Source organism: Episyrphus balteatus, chromosome 4 (genome assembly GCF_945859705.1).
Source record: "Episyrphus balteatus chromosome 4, idEpiBalt1.1, whole genome shotgun sequence".
Classification (NCBI taxonomy): Eukaryota; Metazoa; Arthropoda; class Insecta; order Diptera; family Syrphidae; genus Episyrphus; species Episyrphus balteatus.
Window position 1 is genome coordinate 8576994 of NC_079137.1, and position 24450 is coordinate 8601443.

Genomic DNA, 24450 nt, shown 5'->3' on the forward strand with positions numbered 1-24450 from the left:
TAACATCGACTGTTTTCGTCTAATACTTGGTCAGTCAATTTCTGAAACACCAAACGCTTCATTCAGTACAAAAATCATCTATTCACTGATATTTTTACTTGGAATCATGATTGTCACTTCATACGATGCATTTCTTCAATCCTTCATGACTGAAACTCCTCGAATAGAGAAAATAAGATCTCCCGATGATCTACAATTGTACGGCCTAAAAATTTACATTTACAAAACTTTCTTCAATGTTTTGCAAAAATTATACCCTAATTTTAAGAATTATTCAAACAACTTTCAAGTCGTAGACAGCCTTGAAGCTTTTGATAGACTTCAAAATGGTCTCAATCCTGAGTATGCTTATGCGGTAACTAGTGACAAATGGAAGATTTTTAATAATCAACAAGATTTCTTTGGACAACGACTTTTTCGTTGGTCTGATGAATTGTGTTTGTTCAAAAATGCACTAGCTTTGAATGAAAATTCAATCTACAAAAATATATTAAACTCTCATATTTTGGATATTCAATCAGCTGGATTGTTGAATTTTTGGGCAGAGAGAGCATTTTATGAGCTTATGGAGATTGGAGAAATTAACAAGTTGAATTTTACCAGCGAATTGAACTTAAGACCGCTAAAAGTTGAAGATTTTAAATGGATTTGGATAGCAACTGGATTGGCGTTTACGGTCGGGACTTTTGTATTCTTTGTAGAAGTTTGTGTTTTTAAATTGAAAAATAAATAAAATATTAGCTTAAAGTTTAAGTGATTCAATAATTTTTTTGCAAGGTATTAAAGAAAGATTTCTGCTGTGTCCGATAGCTGAAAATAGCTAAATCAAACACAAATCGATTTATTTATTTTTTCTTTATGACTTCTAGGAATCTTCTAATGGAAAACAATATAATAGTTATGCATTGTGGGAGTACCTAATTTAGAAATAACAGGCAAAAATTGGTGTTTCAACACAATTAAATCATTAAATAACATTTTAAAAGTTTAAAATTGATGAGTTTCTCATTATTTCGAATAATTCCATCAACAGCCATTAGTGACTCAAAAAGTTGACAGTGAATGAAATATTGCACAAAAAATCACATAGTTTACTCTGTGGAGGTCTTCAAATCAGAAGTTAAAATTTTCGCGATGAATTATTACGAAATAAAAATTATTACCGCTTTAATTGCAATAATAGCTGCTGAATTTTCGCCAACTAACGCTAATTTCAATTCAAAATTTCTAAGTTTTATCGAAAATCTCCACAAAATCGAGCAATTTGAAACTATTTTTCTTCTAAAATCATCCAAGGAACCGTTTTTCAATGAAAATTTCATAAAAAATGTAACAAATACAATTGGTATTCCAATAATTTTGTCAACTGCAAATTCTTCATACTACTTGAAAGAAAAATTCAATGAAAACTTATTTCCAATACTGCAATTTGATTCAAATGTTGAATATCTTCGGCAACTTTTGGAATATCTTCAACATCTTCGATCAAGCAAGATGATTTTTGTAATCAAGAATTCTTCAAGAAATTATTTGGACTTGAAGAATGTTTTTGATTTCTGCTGGATGAATAGAATAATCAATGTAATAGCAGTTTTTCAAGATTTTGAAACTTCTTCGGTCTATTACAGCTACAGTAATTTTGGAGATTTCAGAATTGAAGAATTCATTTGGAACAAGAAGAAAATACAAGATGTTTTTCCAAATCGGATGAAAGACCTTAATGGTATAACATTGCCAATACTTTTTGGTGGACCACAACCAGGAGTTATCATTTCAAAAAATGCTAATGGAGGTACTAAAATTGGTGGCTATGCAGGAAATATCTTCAATACTTTCGCTAAAAGACACAATGCAAGATTAAACACTTCATATGTGAACACTTCACTTTCAGCTCGGGACATTTTTGCGCTGGTTAAATATGGAAAAGTTGAGATGTCGGGTGTGTTTCCCTTTGGCTTATCACATCCAATTAGTTTTTGCTCGTACCCAGTTATTAATTTTGATTGGTGTATAATGGTTCCAATAGAACCAAAAATTCCCATCTATAAAGTGTTTGTCTATGTTTTTGAATGGAAGCCCTTTCTTCTTACAATTGTGGTATTAATTCTGCTGTCGATATTAGTTTCAAAAGCTGCAAAGTTCACAGGAACATATCAAAACTTCAAAATTTACGATTACTTCTTTAACATTGATTTTTTTCGTGGAATACTTGGACAATCCTTCTCTGAAACACCAAATGCTTCTGGCACTACAAAAATCATCTATTTGTTGATATTTTTACTTGGAATCATGATTGTTACTTCATACAATGCATTTCTTCAGTCTTTTATGACTGAACTTCCTAGAGAAAATATAATTAAATCATACGAAGAATTGAAATCATTTAACTTAAAAATCTATATTTATGAAATGGACTTTAATGTTTTATTATATTTAAGGCCTGAATTAAAACAATTTAAAAATTCATTTAAAATTGAACCGAGTTTTGAAATTTTCGAAAATTTTCAAGACAATCTAAATACTAGGTATGCCTATCAAGTTAATAGCCATAAATGGCAGATTTATAAAAATCAACAAAAATTTTTTGGTCAACAATTGTTTCGTTGGTCTGATGAATTGTGTATTTGGAAAAATGCCTTAGCAGCGTTTCCATTGAATGAAAATTCAATCTACAAAAATGCATTAAATTTTCATATTTTAGAACTGCAATCAGCTGGATTGATGGATTTTTGGAAAAAAAGATCCTTTTATGAGTTGATGGCTATTGGAAGAATTCAAAAGTTAAATTTTACCAACGAAGTTAATCTGGAGCCGCTGAAAGTTGAAGATTTGAAGAGAATTTGGATTATGATGGGACTGGCTTATATGGTTGGGACTTTGGTATTTATTGGAGAAAATTGTTTATTTATATTGAAAAATAAGTAAAGTACCTATTGAAAAACTCATTTTTGTTTGTCGTTTGATGTTTGCATGTTTTGAATCAAATAATAAATTAATTTTGTGCTAACTTGAGTTTTTTTTTTATTAATTTTGAGTTTTTTTTTCAGAAACTGCAAACTTTTTTCAAAGGCAAACTTTTTTAAACTGGTCCATAAATTGAAATTCAACAGCAAGAATTTTTTGAAAGAATTTTAAAATTGTGTGTTATAAGACTGGAAATATGGTTCCGAGCTTGGATCAAAAGGACTATATCCATGCAAAACAGGTTTAGTTAAACGCTTCCATTTTTCGCAAAAAGACAAAAGCAAAGCGAGAAAGAAAAGAATATATAAACTGAGATGTAAATCACTCTGATAAAGAAGTAGGTAAGTTTGCTTTGTCTATTTAGGTTCTCAAATAAATTGTTATCTTTAAAAGTGGCGGAAATAAAAACCTTCAGTAAAAAAAATCGCCAGTGCTATTACAGTAAAAGCTTTTATATAAGACATAAATATACTACCTATACAATTTTGTAATGGCAAATAATGGACAAATACAAAAAAAAATTATGTTACGTAAGAAAAACACTTGCCATGTTTTATTTCATTAAAAAGATTAAATAACACTTATAAGTGAAATTACTCTAAATTTTGATGTGTTTTTTTTTTTTTTTAATTAAAATCAAATGTTTCCATTTACCTACAGAAATTATTGATACAAATAATTTGCCAGTAATGAGTTATTAGTAAGAAAGTTCTGTTATACAATTCACTTCGTTAAGTTAAGTCAAAATTATTGAGCTCGCAATGAATTATTACAAAGCAACAATCATTATTGCTATAATTACAATACTTGTAGCTAAAGTTGAAGCAGTTCAAAGCAAATTCAGCTCAAAGTTCATAAGTTTTATAGAAAATCTTTACAAAAATGAAAAATTTGAAAGTGTTTTTCTTCTGAAATCATCGAAGGAACCAATTTTTGATGATAAATTAATACGTAGCGTAACATCTTCACTTGGTATTCCAGCAATTTTGTCAACAGAAGTTTCTTCATTTTACTTGAAAAGCAAATTTAATGAAAATTTGCTACCAATACTGCAATTTGATTCAAATGAAAAATTTCTCCACCGACTTTTGGAATATCTTCAACACTTACGATTCAGCAAGATGATTTTTGTAATGCAGAATTCTTCAAAAAATGATTGGGAACTGAAGAAAGTTTTCGATTTCTGTTGGCTGAATAGAATGATCAATGTGATAGCAGTTTTTCAAGATTTTGGAACTTCTTCAGTTTTTTACAGCTACAGCAATTTCGGAGGTTTCCGAATTGAAGAAACCATTTGGAATAGGAAGAAGTTTGATGTTTTTCCAAATCGAATGAAGGACCTTCATGGCATTACATTGCCAATACTTTTCGGTGGTCAACAGCCAGGACTTATCATTTCAGCAAATACAAATGGGAATATAAAAATTAATGGCTATGTAGGGAATATCTTCAAAGCTTTTGCTAAGAAGCACAATGCCAGATTGAGTTCCTTAAATGTAAACATTTCAGTTGCACCTCGTGATATTTATCCACGTGTTCAAGATGGTACAATCGAGATATTAGGTGCTTTTCCTTTACGTCTAACAGATCTACCTCAATTTTACTCATATCCATTTTTATCTTACGAATGGTGTGTAGTGGTTCCAATAGAACCGAAAATTCCTATCTATAAGGTGTTTGCCTTTGTTTTCCATTGGGAAGCTTTTATTCTAACAATTTTTGTATTTATAATACTCTCTGTATTGCTTGGAGTAGCTGCTAAGCTAGCAGGATCTTATCAGTCCTTCAAAATTCCTGATTTCTTCTTTAACATCGACTGTTTTCGTGGAATACTTGGTCAGTCAATAACTCAAGCTCCAAACACTTCTTGCAGCAGAAAAATCATCTATTCGTTGATATTTTTACTTGGAATCATGATTGTCACTTCATACGATGCATTTCTTCAATCTTTCATGACTGATACTCCCAGGGAAGATAAAATAAGATCTTTCGATGAACTACAATTGTATAACTTAAAAGTCTACATTTATAAAACTTATTTCAATTTGTTGCTTAAATTAAATCCTTATTTTAAGCAGTATTCAAATGAATTTCAAATCGTAGATAGCCTTGAAAATTTTTATAAACTTCAAGATAGCCTTAATCCTAAAAATGCCTATGCAGTAACTAGTGACAAATGGAAGATTTTGTACAATCAACAAAAATTTTTTGCACAACGACTATTTCGTTGGTCCGATGAAATGTGTTTGTTCAAGAGTGCACCATCGGCTTTTGCATTGAATGAAAATTCAATTTATAAACATGTATTGAATTCTCATATATTGGAAATACGTTCAGCTGGATTGTTGAATTTTTGGATTGACAGAGCATTTTATGAGCTTATGGAGATTGGAAAAATCAAGAAGTTAAATTTTACCAATGGAAATGAATTGAACTTACGACCGCTAAAAGTTGGAGACTTTAAATGGATTTGGATGTCTATGGGATTGGCGTTTACGGTCGGGACTTTGGTATTTATTGGAGAAGTTTGTGTTTTTAAATTGAAAAATAAATAAAAATTATGTAAACCCATTTTTTCTTCCCCTTTTTGAAAAGTGAACCAATAAATTATAATTTAACTATCTCACAAAGTTTTATTTCTTCATTTTTGTCAGATGTAAGATTTAATTAACTTTCGTTCAAAAATTGTATCTTTAATTTTTTTCTTATGTAAAATATGTTTGGGTGTATAAATTCAGTCGTGCAACATTTATATTTTCTTACGTTTCGTTAAACTTTCTGGTAGACCTTCAAAATTCATGATGATCCTTCTTCTTCTTTTTCTTGTGGTGGAATGTATTTCCAAGCATATAAAAAACCTTTATCCACAAAACCAAATTCTTGCTCAAGTGTAACGTAATTAATAAACGTGACATTAATTTTAACAATGATAGCTAGCAAACACCTGTTTTGATGGCACAAAAGAAAACTAGGGGCGTTTCGAGGGATATACATAATATTAGATTCTCCATAGATTGTGTGTGTAGCTTGAAAAAGCTGTTTTAGCCACACATTATACCGTTTTTAGGACGATTTGGTGTGGTGATTCAAGATAACCACCATCACTACAATAATACCTCCGCAACCTTTACCACTGATGTGGATGATATGAAAATATTATTTAGCTTAATATACACATACACTCTGTGTCAGTTGAATTGAGTCTTTTTTTTTTAAGGTTTAAGTTGATTAAAAAGTAAAACTTTTAGGGTCTGAAGAAATTAAAGATTTTAGGATGCAGTTCTATAAGTTGCTATATCTTTTTATTACTATCAATGGTCTTTGCGTAAGGTCTTAATTTCATAAGCGAAATTATTTGGTTTGGAAACACTTAATTACTTTAGTCATTTTCAAGTTTGCAACTTATTTCGGAGAAGAAAAGTCAACATTACTTTTTTTTTAACTTTTTATATCTTTGTTTGAGGTCTTATACCTAAGATTTTACATTTCATTTTTCATTTTCATACAAAAGCAAATACATTCTGCAAAAGCAATTTTCTAAAACCAATTTTATTTTTTTTTTTAATGAAATAGGTATGTTTAAATTTCAGCCTTTGAGGTCTTAAAATTAATTTAAAAGATTTTGCATGTTTTGTTAAGAAAATTAGCCTTCCATAGCCTTATTCACATCTAGACTGCTCTTTATCTCCTGTCCTCATTAAATGGATTTTATTTGCTCAGGGTCTTAAATTTTTTTGCAAAAATTAGGAAACACTGAACCAATGAAGTGTTTTTAAAGTTTAAAAATTATTAAAGAGATAAAACAGCTCACATAGTTCCATTTTGAATTTTTTGAGACTCTTTAATTAAGGTCTTAAAATAGATCGGCTCCTTTCTTGAAGAAAAATAAAGATATATTCTTTAAAAAGAAAATCAGGGATTTTGACAAAAATGGTTCCTTTTTAAATTTTATAAAAAAAAATAATAATATTAAAATTTACCTTTAGGGTCTTAAAATAAATTTTGAGAACTCTACCAAATTAAAAAAAAAAACTAGCAAATTTGAATCAATGGAAAAAACAAATTTTGAATTTATCTCCCTTTGAAAAGGTCTTAAAAGCATTTCAATGCTAGTTGATTTCAATAAAGGCCTCAACTAAGTGTCACTATCTTCAAGTTTACAATCTACACGTTCTACTTCGTGTAAAGAGAAATTGCTGCACAATCTAAAATCCTTATCAAGAGCAACTACCGGGTAAAACCAAGAAAAAAATTAAATTTTTTGTGGAACGTAACTTAAACTTTACATTCCACAATTATTATTTCCAATAAAAAGACAGATTTATTGATTCTTTAAAAGCATGCGGAGTAAAATAATAAAAAATAACACGTTCCACAAGATATTTTATGTAAAATAATTTATCTATGTCACTATAGTCCGAAATATAATGTTGTGGAATGAAAGTTTCACGATAACAAATTTTAATCAATATTTATCATTTCCACTAAGCTCAAACTAAAAATCATACCTAAGTCGATAAAAAAATGTAGACAAACACAAAATCTCCTTTAAATTCAGACCCAATCAAAAGTTTCAGACTTTACATTGTACACCTGCCTCTAGTTGAGGTTAATAGTACCTACCTTTGCCTATGTATCTTTGATGAGCCCAACCATTCAGTATACCAACCCAAACATAGACTCATCTCTTTGACCCATGAAATTTCTTTAAGGTGTTCTATATAGGGTTTCTATTTTATGTTTCCAGTCAAGAAAGATGGAGGCAAAAACCAGGCCATTTCTCCATTTCTCTTTTGTAATTGATTCTATTTCATATAATTCCCTTGAGATCTATATAATATACAGGAAACATATCCTCTCATGGTTTAGGTTATACATTCAAAAAAGATAGGCAGAGGTACGCAAATCTTACTGGAGGTCTCCCCCCTTATATTCCAACAAACCGAAAAGAAAAAAGATAAAAAAATAGTAAATGTAACAAATCACGTTCGTAAATTGTACTACATCCTGAACGACCCTTCATGCATGGTTAATAAAATCTATCCCTTGCTTCCAGAGCCAGAGTTGTCGTCCTGCAACGATCCATGAGATTTCCTATGAAATATAAGACTTCATGAATATTTATATGACAAGAGAAATTTTATGTTGGGTTTGGTGTCTAGACAATATTCCCAAAAAAAATTAAATGAGAAAAAAGGTGTCGACCCTCCAACTCCAAAGTTTGTAGGTATTCTTTGGGGAGGTTGTTTTTTGTTTTTTGCTGTTATTTCCGGGTTTGAACACATCAAGGACCAAAGTGTTTTTATCATATTTTTTGCTTCTATCAAATTATCTTAAATTTAATTAAAAAAAAAATTAGGTCAAACAAGCACCACAAGGTCTACATGAAACAGGGAAATAAGTCCAAAAACCGCATCACCTCATAGATAAACAGGATACATGCCGAGGACATCTGCATGTGATTTTCTTCTTCTAACAATATACTTAAGGGTGAGAGGAAGGGGGTTAGGAGAGAAAAATGTGTTCAAACAAACTTTTCGTCCAGCCAACCCACCGGAAATCCAGGTCAGACAAATTTCAAATTTTCACTCGAAAAATGTCCAGTGACATAGAAAACAAACTAAAATACTTGGTAAAGTCATGCCCAGGAGTAAACTAATGGAAATTTACCTGAAAAAAAAAACAACTTTAAGTTTGGAAAAGTGTTTAAGGAATTTTTTCTGTCAAAGAAAAGTTCTTTTTTAAATAACAACAAACTCCAGAAAAAAAACTCAGAAAACATAATTTAAAATCTTAAAGATAACACAATTTATTTTTCACAAATTAAAAAAAAAAAAATTCTTTGTTTCTTCCAACGTGTAGACAAAAATTTTTACATGATTTCAAAAATTTTGAAGGGATACAAGCATTTTGGTCCTGTGATGAACATAGACCAATTTTACTTATTTTTCAATTTAAAAATAAAAATTTCTCCAATAAAAAACAAAGTCGCAACCACAAACGTCAGTCCAATTACTATCAAAATCCATTTTAAATCTTCAACTTTAAGCGGTCTTAAGTTCAATTCGTTGGTAAAATTCAACTTTTTAATTTCTCCAATTTCCAAAAGCTCATAAAATGCTCTCTCAGCCCAAAAATCCACCAATCCAGCTGATTGTATATCCAAAATATGAAAATTCAATATATTTTTGTAGATAGAATTTTCATTCAAAGCAAAAGAAGCTGGTAAATTTTTTAACAAACACAATTCATCAGACCAACGAAATAATCGTTGTCCAAAAAACTGCTGTTGATTGTTGAAGATCTTCCATTTGTCACTAGTTACAGCATAAGCATACTTCGGATTGAGACTATTTTGAAGCATTTCAAAAATTTCAATATTGTCTTCAATTTGAAAATAATTTGAATATTGCTTGAAATATGGATTTAATTTGAGCAAAATATTTAAGTAGTTTCTATAAATGTAGATTTTTAGGTTGTATAATTGTAAATCTTCGAAAGATCTTATCTGATCTTCTCTAGGAGTTTCAGTCATGAAGGATTGAAGAAATGAAACGTATGAAGTAACAATCATGATTCCAAGTAAAAATATCAGCGAATAGATGATTTTTAAACTGCAAGAAGCGTTTGGAGCTTGAGTTATTGACTGACCAAGTATTCCACGAAAACAGTCGATATTAAAGAAGAAATCAGGAATTTTAAAGGATTGCTGAGATCCTGTTAACTGAGCAGCTACTCCAAGCGAAACAGAGAGAACTACGAATACCAAAATTGTAAGAACAAAAGCTTCCCAATAGAAAACAAAGGCAAACACCTTATAGATGGGAATTTTCGGTTCAATAGGAACCATTACACACCAGTCATAAAAAGTAAATGGATATGAGTAAAATTCCGGTTGATCCTTCAAACGTAAAGGAAAAGCACCTAATATTTCAACTGTACCATCTTCAACACTTGGAAAAATATCACGAGGTCCAACTGAAATGTTAACATTTAAACTGCTCAATCTAGCATTGTGCCTCTTAGCAAAAGCTTTGAAGATATTCCCTACGTAACCGGCGATTTTCTTATTCCTGTTAGTACTTTCTGAAATGATAACTCCTGGCTGTTGACCACCGAAAAGTATTGGCAATGTAATGCCATGAAGGTCCTTCATTCGATTTGGAAAAATATCTAACTTCTTCTTATTCCAAATAGTTTCTTCAATTCTGAAACCTCCGAAATTGCTGTAGCTGTAGAAAACTGAAGAAGTTGCAAAATCTTGAAAAACTGCTATCACATTGACCATTCTAGTCAGCCAGCAGAAATTGAAAATATTCTTCAGTTCCCAATCATTTCTTGAAGAATTCTTCAGCACAAAAATCATCTTGCTGAATCGTAGGTGTTGAAGATATTCCAAAAGTCGCTGGAGAAATTTTTCATTTGAATCAAATTGCAGTATTGGTAGCAAATTTTCATTAAATTCTCTTTTCAAGTAAAATGAAGAAACTTCTGTTGACAAAATTACTGGAATACCAAGTGAAGATGTAACGCCACGTATTAATTTATCATCAAAAATTGGTTCCTTCGATGGTTTCAGAAGAAAAACACTTTCAAATCCTTCATTTTTGTAATAATACAGTAAAATAAGGAGAAAAAAGGGGTAAATCTCGGAATGAATGTTAGTAGAAATTTTTTTTGCTCAATATCTTCCTTTTGCCATTCTATAACATATCTCAAAAGTCTAGAAAAATCTCATGTCCGCTTGTCGCGATTTCAAGGTCAAATCGCGAAATGCAGATTTTCAAAATTAGCAAAAATAGGCTATGGTATTATATACACATATGATACATGATTTCAAGCTATTTTTTAATGCTGATTCCAAAAAATCAAAAATCAAGACAATCTGACGTCTCTGGAAAAAGTTATACCTGTTTTTCATCTGTCAACTCATATTATTATAACAGTTGCAAACTTACTGCCGACAAACCCTTAAAAGTTATGGTAGATGAACCAAATTTTGCATGAAGATTTTAGAATCCATCATTATTAAAAATCAAAACAATCCATTACAAAAAATATATATACCTACGAAATAATGGTATTTTTTTATGGAGCGGCAAATTTTAGGATATGCACTAAAGAAGATTCTTGTTCATCTAAGGAATAAGTGCTAATAGGCTAATTTTTTCATTTTAATCTTTGTTTGGATATTCTTTTACTTCCCTCAAAAATCTAAAAAAATCTCATGTCCGCAAGTCCTAATTTTCTTGGTTTGAAAATAAGGTGCATATTTTAAAAAATTAATAAGAAAAGTTTAAATTTGTATATGTATACCAACATAAGCGACATGATTTAAAGGTATTTTTTAACACTTATTCCAACAAAACTCACAAACAAGTCAACCTGACCATCCCTGAAAAGTAATGCACCTTATTCATGTTGATCTGACACAAATATCTGAAGTGAAGTTTTTCGATCTTTTAAAATCTGCACCTTATTTTCAAACCAAGAAAATTAGGACTTGCGGACATGAGATTTTTTTAGATTTTTGAGGGTAGTTAAAGAATATCCAAACAAAGATTAAAATGAAAAAAAATAGCCTATTAGCACTTATTCCTAAGATGAACAAGAATCTTCTTTAGTGCATATCCTAAAATTTGCCGCTCCATAAAAAAATACCATTATTTCGTAGGTATATATATTTTTTGTAATGGATTGTTTTGATTTTTAATAATGATGGATTCTAAAATCTTCATGCAAAATTTGGTTCATCTACCATAACTTTTAAGGGTTTGTCGGCAGTAAGTTTGCAACTGTTATAATAATATGAGTTGACAGATGAAAAACAGGTATAACTTTTTCCAGAGACGTCAGATTGTCTTGATTTTTGATTTTTTGGAATCAGCATTAAAAAATAGCTTGAAATCATGTATCATATGTGTATATAATACCATAGCCTATTTTTGCTAATTTTGAAAATCTGCATTTCGCGATTTGACCTTGAAATCGCGACAAGCGGACATGAGATTTTTCTAGACTTTTGAGATATGTTATAGAATGGCAAAAGGAAGATATTGAGCAAAAAAAATTTCTACTAACATTCATTCCGAGGTTAAACCCTTATTTGACTGGATTATAAAGGTTTTCTATAAAACTTATGAACTTTGAGCTGAATTTTCTTTGAACTGCTTCAGCTACAAGTATTGCAAAAATAGCAATAATGATAGTTGTTTTGTAATAATGCATCGAGTATTTTTAATATCTTTGGCTTAACTCAAAGGAGCACACTAAATAATAGAAGTATACACATATTTGAATCGCTTATTTCTAAAAATGCAATCATTCGGTTTTATATGTATTTCATTTCACTTCTTAGTGTTATCTATATTTAATAGCTAAATTGAATTAAAACCTGGGGAGGTGACCTTTTCTCAGTAATTTTTGTATTCTGCCATTAATACAAATTTGGTATTACATAATGTTTCTGTCGTAAATGAAAGATTTAATGAATATCAACAAACTAATAATTATTATATTGCATATATTATCTAAGGCAGTGTTTTGTGTTGATTGTTTTAGTTCCATCACGTTTTGAAGACAATAATAAATAGCCAGAAGACGAAAATTGGAAACATGGTCCTATTAATCTGTGTTCGGTAACCTATTCTATTACGTTTAAATGATAAACAACCAGTTATTTTTTAGAATCAATGCAATTTTTGTGCAGGAAATTTATATTTTAGATAAATTATAACAGTGTATAACAGTTTATAACAGTGTATAACAGTTAAAAAACTGTTATACATACGTTGAATGCAATGATTTAAAAATTTGTGCTATAATACATAATATTAAATAAGTTATACTCTCAAATCTGTTATACATTCTTCTATCTTGGTTAACGTAAACAGAAAAACAAATAGTGATTGATTGTAAAATTTAATAGCAGAAGTAAGCATTGCTGAATAAATTGTTTGTATTTAAAAAAAATGGATTTAATGGACCGACTACAAACCTTTCTCCCGTTTTTTTTTTCAAATTAATACAAGAACATAAGTCTCTTATACAGGAAACAAATCTTCGATGGTTTTTATTAATGGTTCTAAACGTTCGAATGTACATATATAATAGGAAATTGTGACTGTTGTCATAAAAGACACTTAAAAGTGCATTAACTATTGTTTATGACTTTTGCATTAAAATCGAATAGTTCCATTGAAAGGCATTATCGATACAAATAAATTGGCAGTAATGAACTAATATTACACAGAAGGTTCTGTAACACAGTCGTCACGCTATTGAAGTCAGAAATTGAAAATTGTATTCAAAATTTTTTGAGTTCGTAATGAATTATTACAAAATAATCATCATTAACGCCTTCGTAACAATATTTGTTGGTGAAATTTTGGTAACTGAAGCCAATTTTAACTCAAAATTCTTCAGTTTTATGGAAAATCTTCACAAAGTTGAACGTTTTGAAAGTATTTTTGTTCTGAAATCATCCAAAAAACCTTATTTTGATGACAAATTCATATGTGGTGTTACATCTTCACTTGGTATTCCAGTAATTTTGTCAACGGAAGTGTCTTCATTTTACTTGAAGGGAGAATTTAATGAAAATTTACTTTCGATACTGCAATTTGGTTCAAATAATGCATTTCTTCAGCGACTTTTGGAATATCTTCAACACCTACGATTCTGCAAAATGATTTTTGTACTGCAGAATTCTTCAAGAAATGATTTGGTACTGAAAAAACTCTTCAATTTCTGCTGGCTGAATAGAATGATCAATGTTTTAGCAGTTTTTCAAGATTTCGGAACTTCTTCGGTCTACTACAGTTATAACAATTTCGGAGGTTTCAGAATTGAAGAATTCGTTTGGCATGAGATAAAGTCAGATATTTTTCCAAATCGAATGCAGAATCTTCATGGTGTTACATTGCCAATATTACTCGGTGGGCCACAGCCAGGATTGATAATCTCAAAAAATGCTAAAGTCGATACGAAAATTGGTGGCTATGTTGGGAATATTTTAAGTGCTTTCGCTAAGAGACATAATGCCAGATTAAGCAATTTAAATGTAAACACTTCAGTTGCACCTCGTGATATTTATCCACAAGTTGAAGACGGTACTGTTGATATATTGGGTGCTTTTCCTTTACGTACAGCAGTTCCAGCTAATTTTTACTCATATCCATTTACTATTTCTGATTGGTGTGTAATGATTCCCATAGAGCCGAAAATCCCTATCTATAAGGTGTTTGCTATTGTTTTTCATTGGGAAGCTTTTGTTCTGACAATCGCCGTATTTATTGTGCTGTCTGTCTCACGTGCAGTTGTGGAATTTTTCTCGGGTTCCCATGAAGTCCCCAGCGTGCGTGTTTTCTTCTTTAACATTGACTGTTTTCGTGGAATACTTGGTCAGTCAATATCTGAAGATCCAAAAGCTTCTTGCAGTACAAAAATTATCTATTCGCTGATATTCTTACTTGGAATCATGATGGTAACTTCATACGATGCATTTCTTCAATCACTCATGACTGAAACTCCAACGGAAAACATGATCAGAAATTTCGATGACTTGGAAACACATAATCTAAAAATTTACATTTACAAGACATACTTCAAATATTGGTCAAAATTACACCCTAATTTTCAGCAATACTCAAATTCATTTGAAATCGAAGATAGTCTTGAAACTTTTGATAGACTTCGTGATAGTTTCAATCCTAAGTATGCCTATGCGGTAACTAAAGACAAATGGAAGGTGTTAAACAGTCAACAAAATTTCTTTGATCAACGACGATTTCGTTGGTCAGATGAATTGTGTATGTTCAAAAATGCACCAGCTTCATTTGCTTTGAATGAAAATACAATCTATAGGAATATTTTGAACTCCCATATTTTAGATATACAATCAGCTGGATTGATGGACTTTTGGACTGAAAAAGCATTTTATGAACTGATTGAGATTGGAAAGATTAAAAAGTTGAATTTTACGAATGAATTGAACTTAAGACCGCTTAAGGTTGAAGATTTTAAATGGATTTGGATAGCAATGGGATTAGCGTATACCGTCGCAACTTTATGTTTTATTGGAGGATTGGAGCGATAATTACGCTAAAATGTTCATATCCACGTTTTAATGTAATATATTCATATCCAGTTTAATGTAAACCAGGGCCCTATTTCACCAACTACAAGTTACAAGCACAAATTTGTAACTTGTAGATCACAAGTACAAATTTGTACAATGGAATTCTGTTTCACAAAGTACAAATAAGTAATTCACAAATTTGTGATTATCGAGAAAAAAAAATTACAATTAACTTTTGAAAACCACAAGTTTGTAGAATTACCGTTTCAAATATATTTTTTTCTTGTAAAAAACAACTTTATCTCACAAACTTGTAAAGCTCTTTATAGTCTTAGCGGTGAGCGTTGAGTTACTTAACTCACAACGACAGAGGTTAAAATTGGTTTCAAATGAAAACTAAGTTGATATTGAATATGAAAAAAAAGATTGCCATTTTTAAAACTTAGGCAACCCTATTTTAAACGAAACATTGTCAAATAACTAATACTGTCATATCTTAGTAGTTAGATCAAATAAGAAAATTTTTTAAATGCCAAACAAAATTGTAAACATAATATATTAAGATTTTTGTATTGCTGGATTATTTTTATAATTATTTATTATTTTATAATGACATCCATGGATTTATAGAAGTAAAACAAAAGGTATAATAATAAAATTGTAAATAGTGAGCAAAATTAGTAAAATTACTTAAGGAATGAAAAACTACAAATATGAGAAATAAAAACAAGCCTCTTTGATAAAAAGAGAACGAATTTTTACATACTTAAGTGACAGGTAATAGCGATCAGGAAAAATTTTTAAACAAATATTTTGTGATGTCTTCATTCGATTTGAAACACAAATGCTATACCAATTTTTAAAGCATTTGTTTTCCAAATAAAAAAAATTCCAGTAAAAAAAAAATATTGCAACCGAAAAATATTTGCCTTAAAAAAATATATATTGCAAAAAAAAAATTTGCATTAAAAAAAATGTAACTGCAACTGAAAAATATTTGGATTGAAAATAAAAATTTTATTGCAAATTAAAATATACCAAAATCAAATTTTATCGCAAATAAAAAATTTTCTCAATTGAAAAAAAAAAATCAAGGCGAAAAGTGTGTGCCTGTGCATTAAATATTTTTTCTTAATATTCGTCGAATTTCTTACATATTTGGGTATCTGACCATACCTACATTAGTTATTTCAACTACCTATGCTATTGAACCTTATCTAAGGCCAAAAAGTCAAAACTGTAAGGGATTCAACATTTTGCATTGATTTTTTTTTAATGCAGAAAATTTTTTATTTAAAATATATTTTTTTTGTAATGCAAAATTATATTTATTTGAAATAAAAATATAATTTTTAATGCAAATATTTTTCAGTTGCAATAACATTTTTTTTTAAAGCAAATTATTTTATTTGCAATAAATATTTTTTTTTAATGCAAATATTTTTCAGTTGCAATACAAATTTTTTTAATGCAATTTTTTTTTCACTATGAATTTTTATTAACTTGCAATAAATGATTTTTTTTTTTTAATTTCAATTACATTTTTACAACCCTGACATAGCTTTTATAAAAATAATAATAATGGCCTTCGGCGTAAGGCCATTTTAAACACTTTAATCACGCTAAATACGGTTTTTACAAACTTGTAACAAAAATGACATACGTCTTGACTCTTGTAGAAAATTTTCACAAATAAATAGAAAATTGTAACATTTTTTTTTTTGGTGAAACAGAAACCCACAAAAAACTTGAAAGCTCACAAATTTGTTACTTGTAAAATACAAGTTTCGGTGAAACAGAAAATGGATTTTTTCACAAATTTAAAATTGTAGATTACAAGTACAATTTTGTGATCACAAGAAACTGGTGAAATAAAATTTCTCAATTTTTTCACAAATATTGTGAAAATTACTTGTAATTACAAATTTGTAAGTTGGTGAAATAGGGCGCAGATACAAATTTGAAATCTTACGGCTATACAAGCAAACAAATAAATTTTCGCTTTTTTATACTAAGGTTATGTTTAGTTATTATATTAAAATATGTTTTTTTCTGAGCCATGTCAACCTGTCACCTTGTCGCCATATCGTCTTGCCGCCAGGTCACCTTGTCGCCATTTCGACATGTCGCCTTGTCGCCATGTCACTATGTCGCCATGTCGCCTTGTCGCCATGTCGCCTTATCGCCATGTAACATTATAGCAATTTCGCAATGTCGCCTTGTCGCCATGTCGCATTGTCGCCATGAAGAAAAGAAATAATTGAAATACAAGTTTTGCTACCCAAATAAAAGGAGATTTTTTTTAACTTCGATGAGTTTCCCCAGCAAATAATAATTTTTTCATTGAAATTGCAATAAAAAAAAATTAAAACTTGAAAACATATCATATTTATTTATGAAGCACATTGAATACATTTACTTGAACTCAGAAAAAATTTTAAAAGACAACTTATCAATTTAAAATACCAATTTAAACACCTCGTCATTTCTTCCATTTAAAAATACAAATTTCTCCAATGAAACACAGAATAGAAACCAAAAATGCCAAACCCATAAAAATCCAAATCCATTTAAGGTCTTCCAACTTTAATGGACGTAATCTTGTTTCTAGTCGAAAATTGATCTTCTTAATTCTTCCAAGAGCCAACAATTCATAAAAAGCCTTTCTCATCCAATAATCCAATAGTCCACTCGATTGCGTATCCAAAATCAAACAATTCAATATTCGTTTATAGATTGAATTCTCATTTATAGCTAATGAATAAAATTCATTTTCCAACAAACACAATTCTTTAGACCAACGAAATAGCTGTTGATGACCTCCAAAAAATTTCTGTTGCTTCCGATAAATAATCCATTTTGCTTTATTAACTGCATAGGCATATTTAATATTTAAATTATCTCGATTTTTGGTAAAAGTTTCAAAACTTTTTTCACATTCAAATAAATTTGAATAGTTTTGTTGGAAAAAAGCCTTTTGAGTGTACAAAGTGTTATCGATTTCATGTTTTTGGGCGTAGATTTTCAAGCCAGAAGCTTGTAGATCATCAAAAGATTTTATCATTTCTTCTCTTGGTAATTCGGTCATAAAAGACTGAAGAAATGCATTGTAAGAAGTTACAATCATAATTCCCAGTAAAAAGATCAACAAATAGATGGTTTTTGTACTGAACGAAACTTGTCGTGCTTCAGAAAATGTCTGACCAAGAATTCCACGAAATAAATCGATGTTAAAAAAGAAGAAGAAATTTCTTCGATTTGATCCTGACAATCTAGCTGATACTTCAAGTGTCACTGATAACATTATGTAGACGATGATAGTTAAAAGAAAAGCTTTTAAGTCGTACACAAAGGTAAAAACTTGATAGATTGGGATATTCGGTTCAATTGGCAAAATAACACCCCAGTCCATTGTTACGCATGGGTACGATAACCATTCAATTGATACTTGAAAAACTGGCGAAACAGTTCCTGCTATATCGATTGTTCCATTAAGTACAAGTTCAACAATACCACGAGATGGAAGAAGTGAGTTCACATTCGAGGTATTCAATCTGGCATTGTGCTTCTTAGCAAATGCATGAAAAAGTTGACCCACATAACCACCAATAACCGTTTGACCGTTAGGAGTTTTTGAGATGATCATTCCAGGTTCTGGTCCTCCGAACAAAATTGGCAATGTATGTCCCTTAAGGTTTTGCATTCGATTTAGAAAAACATTCGAATCTCTGTCAAAGTTGTATTTTTCAATTGTTAAATCATCGAAATTTCTATAACTGAAGTAATTCGAAGAAGTCCAGAAATCTTGAAAAACCGCTAAAACATTGATAATTCCATTTTTCGAACAGAAATTAAATAATTTCTGTAGTTCAACATCATTATTTCTAGAAGAATTCTTGAGAACAAAAATTATCTTACAGAATCGAAAGTGTTGAAGATATTCCAAGAGTAGTTGTTGAAGAAGTGAATCAGTTGAATCAAATTGAACTATGGTTAAAAGTTCTTCGTTCAATTTTCCCTTCAAGTGAAATGATGAGGCTTCAGAAGTTGACAAAATCACTGGGACACCAAGTGAAGTTGAAATATTTCGTATGAATCGGTCCTCATCAAAATTATTGAACAGAAGTTTTCGGGATGATTTGAAGATAAATACATTTTCAAAACGTTCAACTTTGTTGAGATTATTGAGAAGGCTCAAAAATTTCGTTCCAAATTTTGCTTCAGTTTTTGAAATTTCAGCAGCAAGGAATCCAAGAAGAAATACAAAACTAGCATTTTTAAATTTCATCACTTTCTTCTTTGAAAATAATATTAACGATTTCAAAATTCGTTCGAACAAAACTACCAAAACGAACAGTGGGAGTATTCAAGACTGACTGTCTGTCTTGGTAGTTCAATTTCTTATTTATAGAAAATATATTAAATTATAATAGGTACCTACGTCATTCAATGATTGTACTTTAATTTCATTCAAAATTAATAGTCAGTTGGTTAATGATTAGTTTTTGAAGTTTAGTTTTAAATTGAAGTTGTTAAATTTAATGAAACACCACAAACTAATAATAATTAAAAACTATTATATTCCTTCAACTTGGCTCATAAGAAAATTTTAATGTCAGAAACGCTATTTTTCAAACATTTTCGAAAACATGTGAATATTGTAAAAAAAAAAAACATTGGGAAGCAAAAATGTTAACTTGCAAAAACTGTTTCTTTTTTAAAAATTTTCGACAAACAATGACACCGAAAATTTTAAATCGTGGTTTTTGAGATAATGAGTTTAAATTGAAATTTTTCGTATCAGAGTTGCTCAGAAAATGTCATTTCCTACAGTTGCTTGTGAAATTAAAAAAAAAAAACAAGGTGGTTATTATTTTATTTTAATAATCAAAGAAAAAAATCCATTAGGGTGGTTCAATATTTTTTTTTTCTGTTTAATAAAAAAAAAAAAATGATTTTCACTACAGAGAAAGTTTGTATGGTTTACTCTTGGAATTCAACTAGAATTAACTATAACAAAAAAAAAAAAACACATTTTTCAAACTTTCTATGTACTAAAACTCATTTTTTTTTTTTTTCAAAACGCAAAAAGTTTTTTGAACACCCTAATTTAAAATATTTTTTTCCATCGATAGTTTGTTTCAAATTTGAACCAGGCGATTGAAAAATTATCCCACGAAAGCCTGAAGGACTCCTCACCATTCTTAGAGAATATCTAGAGATCATAATTTACCGCCTTAGGCATGGAAATGATTATGATTAAGCTTAAGGGGGGAAATCCCTCTGGACGACACCTTTTTCAATATTTTTTTATGAAAAACTGAAAGCACTTATTGAAATTTGGAAAAAGACAAGATATAACTGACATTATTAAGTATTGAAAAATTTTTTTTTGAAATGAAAAAATAACAAAATGGCGGCACTGGAGCATTTCAAAGTTGACGCCTCTAGTTTACGCCGTGCAATGCACAGGTCCAGGAAATCATCTTGAATCAAAAAGGAAATTTTTTTCCGTTAGATGATATTAGTACGCATTGCATGAACCTAAATTTATTTTTTTTAAATGAAAAATAAAAATTAGAAATCAAAAAAACGAAAAAAACCATGTTTTTTTTACAAAGAAGTAATTAAAAAAAATATTTACTGTACAAATTTTATTCAACTTTTAGGTTCATGTTGTGGCCAATAAGTTAAGGAGTAATTTGCTTCAAATTTCAAGTCGATAGCTTCATTAGTTTTTGAGTTACATTGCACGGCGCGGAAAAAAACTAGTTTCGAAAAAAATGCGTTTAAAGTTTTCGTTTTCGTTTTCGTACCATGGTAGGTTCGGAGCGCATTGGTTTCGGGACTATCTAGGCACTTTTGAGGCTTCATTTAAGGCTAAGACCACTGAAAATAGTTTCTTCGGTTGATAAATAAATTTATTACGCAAAAAAAAAATAATGCAAAAATAAAAAATTCCAGAGGGATTTCCCCCCTTAAGGGAAAAAGTGGCTGGGGTACAATAAGGCAGTGTTCTAGCTCCCATTTTTTGTTTACTTTTATCTACACGCGATATACCTCAAATAGAAAATACGATTTAAATGTTTTCGAGATTTTATTTGGTCAATTTACTTTATACATTTTTAATAACAAAGTTTGAATCATTCATTAGTTCAATGATTTCATTTAAAAACTGTTAGTTAGCTTTTACTTTTACCGAAAAGTTACCTACAACACGTTACTTAGTGGAGGCGATTTTTTGTGCGGTATCCTTTAATATTACTCATAAAAGAAATTTTTAATGTCAGAAATCTTATTTTTTAAACGTTTTCAAAACATAGATTGAGAAGTTGAAAATCTATTAAATCCAAATACCAACATCTAGCAGCATAATAAGGTTTTCCTTATCCGTGGGTAACTATTATAGTCTGGTAGATTTCCAGCAATATCACGGTTATGATGGCACAAGTTCTGTCGATCTTCACTCCAGAGACTTGTACGGTCCTTGAAGGAACCAAAAATAGTAGTTGTATTGATAACCCGTTCAAAACGTGAGACAGCAGATAGTAGTTCTGGCTGATTAATAGGTTTTTTTTAAAGGTTCCTCTAGTAGCAAGGAGAAGAAAATAAACACTAAAACAAGGATATACAAAAATACCGCAGCACGAATTAAAGTGACAATAATTTACTTATTTTTCAACTTTAAGATTAAAATTTCTCCAGTAAAACACAAAGTTGAGGCAGCATACGCCAATCCTATTGCTATCCATATCCATTTTAAATCTTCAACTTTAAGCGTTCGTAGGTTCGGTTCATTAGTAAAATTCATCTTCTTAATTTTTCCAATCTCAATCAGCTCATAAAATGCTCTCTTCGTCCAAAAATCCATCAATCCCGCTGAGTGTATTTCTAATATATGAGAGTTCAATATATTTTTGTAAATTGAATTTTCATTCAAAGCAAAAGACGCTGGTACACTTTTGACCAAACACAATTCATCAGACCAACGAAACAATTGTTGGTCAAAGAAATTTTGTTGATTTTTGAAAATCTTCCACTTGTCACTAGTTACCGTATAGGTACACTTAGGATTGAGACTATTTTGAAGTCTATCAAAAGTTTCAAAACTGTCTAAAATTTGAAAGTGATTTGAATACTGTTTAAAATTAGGATATAATTTTAGCAAAACATTCCAGTAAGTTTTATAAATGTAGACTTTTAGGCCATACAATTGTAGTTCATCGAAAGATCTTATTTTATCTTCTCTGGGAGTTTCAGTCATGAAAGATTGAAGAAATGCATCGTATGAAGTAACAATCATGATTCCAAGTAAAAATATCAACGAATAGATGATTTTTATACTGCAAGAAGCATTTGGAGTTTGAGTTATTGACTGACCAAGTATTCCACGAAAACAGTCGATGTTAAAGAAGAAATCAGGAATTTTGAAGGACTGCTGAGATCCTGTTAACTTAGCAGCTACTCCAAGCGTAACAGAGAGTAGTATGAATATCGAAATTGTAAAAACAAAAGCTTCCCAATAGAAGACAAAGGCAAACACTTTAAAGATAGGAATTTTCGGTTCTATGGGAACCATAATACACCAGTCATAAAGAGTAAACGGATATGAGTGAAATTCAGGTAGTCTTATTAGACGTAAAGGATAAGCACCTAATATCTCAACTGTACCATCTTCAACTTGTGGAAAAATATCACGAGGTCCAACTGAATTGTTAACATTTAAAGTACTCAATCTGGCATTGTGTCTCTTAGCAAAAGCATTGAAGATATTTCCTACATAGCCACCAATTTTCGTATTCCCATTAGCATTTTTCGAGATAATGACTCCTGGTCGTGGTCCACCAAAAAGTATTGGCAATGTGATGCCCTGAAGATCCCGCATACGATTTGGGAAAACGTCTAACTTTTTGTCATTCCATAAGTGTTCTTCAATTCTGAATCTTCCGAAATTGCTGTAGCTGTAGTAAGCTGAAGAAGTTTCAAAATCTTGAAAAACTGCTATAACATTGACCATTCTATTCATCCAGCAGAAGTTGAAAACTTTCTTCAATTTCAAATCATTTTTTAAAGAATTCTTGAGAACAAAAATCATCTTACAAAATCGAAGATGATGAAGATATTTCAAAATTCGTTGAAGAAATTTATCATTTGAATGAAATTGCAGTATTGGTAACAGATTTTCATTAAATTTTCCCTTCAAGTAAAATGATGAGGCTTCAGATGTTGACAAAATCACTGGAACAGCAAGTGAAGTTGAAATTATTCGTATAAAACTACAGTCATCATCAAAATCATTGAACAAAAGATTTCGGGATGATCTGAAGATAAACACATTTTCAAAATTTTCGACTTTGTTGAGGTTATTGACAAGGCTCAAAAATTTTGTTATAAATTTTGCGTCGGTCGTCAAAATTTCAGCGGTAAGAAGAAGTCCAAGAAGAAATATAGAACTTGCATTTTTATATTTCATGACTTTTTTGTTTTTTGAAGATAATGTTTTGAAATTTCTTCAACACGGTAGGAGTACACAAGACTGACTGTTTGTTTTGGTCACTCAATTGTTTTTAAAGACACTTTTTTTTTAAAAGTAGCAAATTCTAATCCTTTTGTCTAATTCTACCATTGATTTGATTTTAATTTCGTTTAAAATTAGACCTCAATTTAGTTAATGATTGGTTTTTGAAGTATTGTTTTAAATTACAGCTGTTAAATTTAATGAAACACCACTTATTTATTATTTAGTGTCATTATATTTCGTAAATTTTGCTCATTCAAGCACTTTATAATGTCATATATCGAGAACAATATTTTCGAGAACAAAGATAATATTCTATGAGAAGAAAGTTAAACAACAATAATGAATTACTCCTAAATTATTATTGAGTGTCATTATCATCTGTCAATTTTGCTTATTAAAGCACTTTATAATGTTAGAAACGCTATTTTTGAAATATGTATATATTTTCGAAGACGAGGAGAGTACTCTAGCAGAAAAAAGTTGAAAAAGAATGATGAAATACTACTAACTTTTTATTAAGTGTCATTTTATTCCGTCAATTTTGCTTATTTAAGCAGTTCATAATGTCAGAAACATTATTTTTGAAATATTTTCGAAAACAAGGATTTTATACTAGCAGAAAAAAGTTGAAAAACAATAACGATATATCACTAACTTATTATTAAATGTCACTATATTCACTTTTTTGTCACTTTTTTTTTTAAAGTAGCAAATTCTAATCCTTTTGTCTAATTCTACCATTGATTTGATTTTAATTTCGTTTAAAATTAGACCTCAATTTAGTTAGTGATTGGTTTTTGAAGTATTGTTTTAAATTACAGCTGTTAAATTTAATGAAACACCACTTATTTATTATTTAGTGTCATTATATTTTGTAAATTTTGCT

General features: G+C 29.9%; 3 protein-coding genes across 4 annotated transcripts; 2 read left to right on the forward strand and 1 right to left on the reverse strand.

The window, feature by feature from the left end:
• The first annotated feature begins 463 nt into the window (after positions 1–463).
• On the forward strand, positions 464–2944 carry LOC129918588 (uncharacterized). Of its 2 annotated transcripts, none has more exons than XM_055999206.1 (2): positions 464–747; positions 870–2944. In XM_055999206.1, the coding sequence occupies exon 2, from the start codon at positions 1063–1065 to the stop codon at positions 2923–2925; it is 1863 nt and encodes a 620-aa protein (XP_055855181.1). In that variant the 5' UTR covers positions 464–747; positions 870–1062; the 3' UTR covers positions 2926–2944. The 2 variants fall into 2 exon arrangements, with proteins under 2 accessions (XP_055855181.1, XP_055855182.1); XM_055999207.1 differs by having other exon boundaries at positions 464–688.
• A 10785-nt stretch (positions 2945–13729) lies between these two features.
• Positions 13730–15061, forward strand: LOC129918080 (uncharacterized). Its single transcript, XM_055998429.1, has one exon. The coding sequence runs from the start codon at positions 13730–13732 to the stop codon at positions 15059–15061; it is 1332 nt and encodes a 443-aa protein (XP_055854404.1).
• A 7095-nt stretch (positions 15062–22156) lies between these two features.
• LOC129918082 (uncharacterized) lies at positions 22157–23060 on the reverse strand. Its single transcript, XM_055998431.1, has 2 exons — positions 22255–23060; positions 22157–22181 (listed from the first exon to the last, which is right to left on the reverse strand). The coding sequence occupies exons 1-2, from the start codon at positions 23058–23060 to the stop codon at positions 22157–22159; spliced, it is 831 nt and encodes a 276-aa protein (XP_055854406.1).
• Positions 23061–24450: the final 1390 nt, after the last annotated feature.

Coding starts and splice junctions, on each gene's coding strand:
- LOC129918082 (XM_055998431.1), bottom strand. CDS start 23,060: ATGGTCAATGTTATAGCAGTTTTTCAAGATTTTGAAACTTCTTCAGCT. Junction 22,182..22,254: donor TCTTTCGATGAACTACAATT/GTATGGCCTAAA, acceptor AATTTTAAACAG/TATTCAAATCACTTTCAAAT.
- LOC129918080 (XM_055998429.1), top strand. CDS start 13,730: ATGATCAATGTTTTAGCAGTTTTTCAAGATTTCGGAACTTCTTCGGTC.
- LOC129918588 (XM_055999206.1), top strand. CDS start 1,063: ATGAAATATTGCACAAAAAATCACATAGTTTACTCTGTGGAGGTCTTC.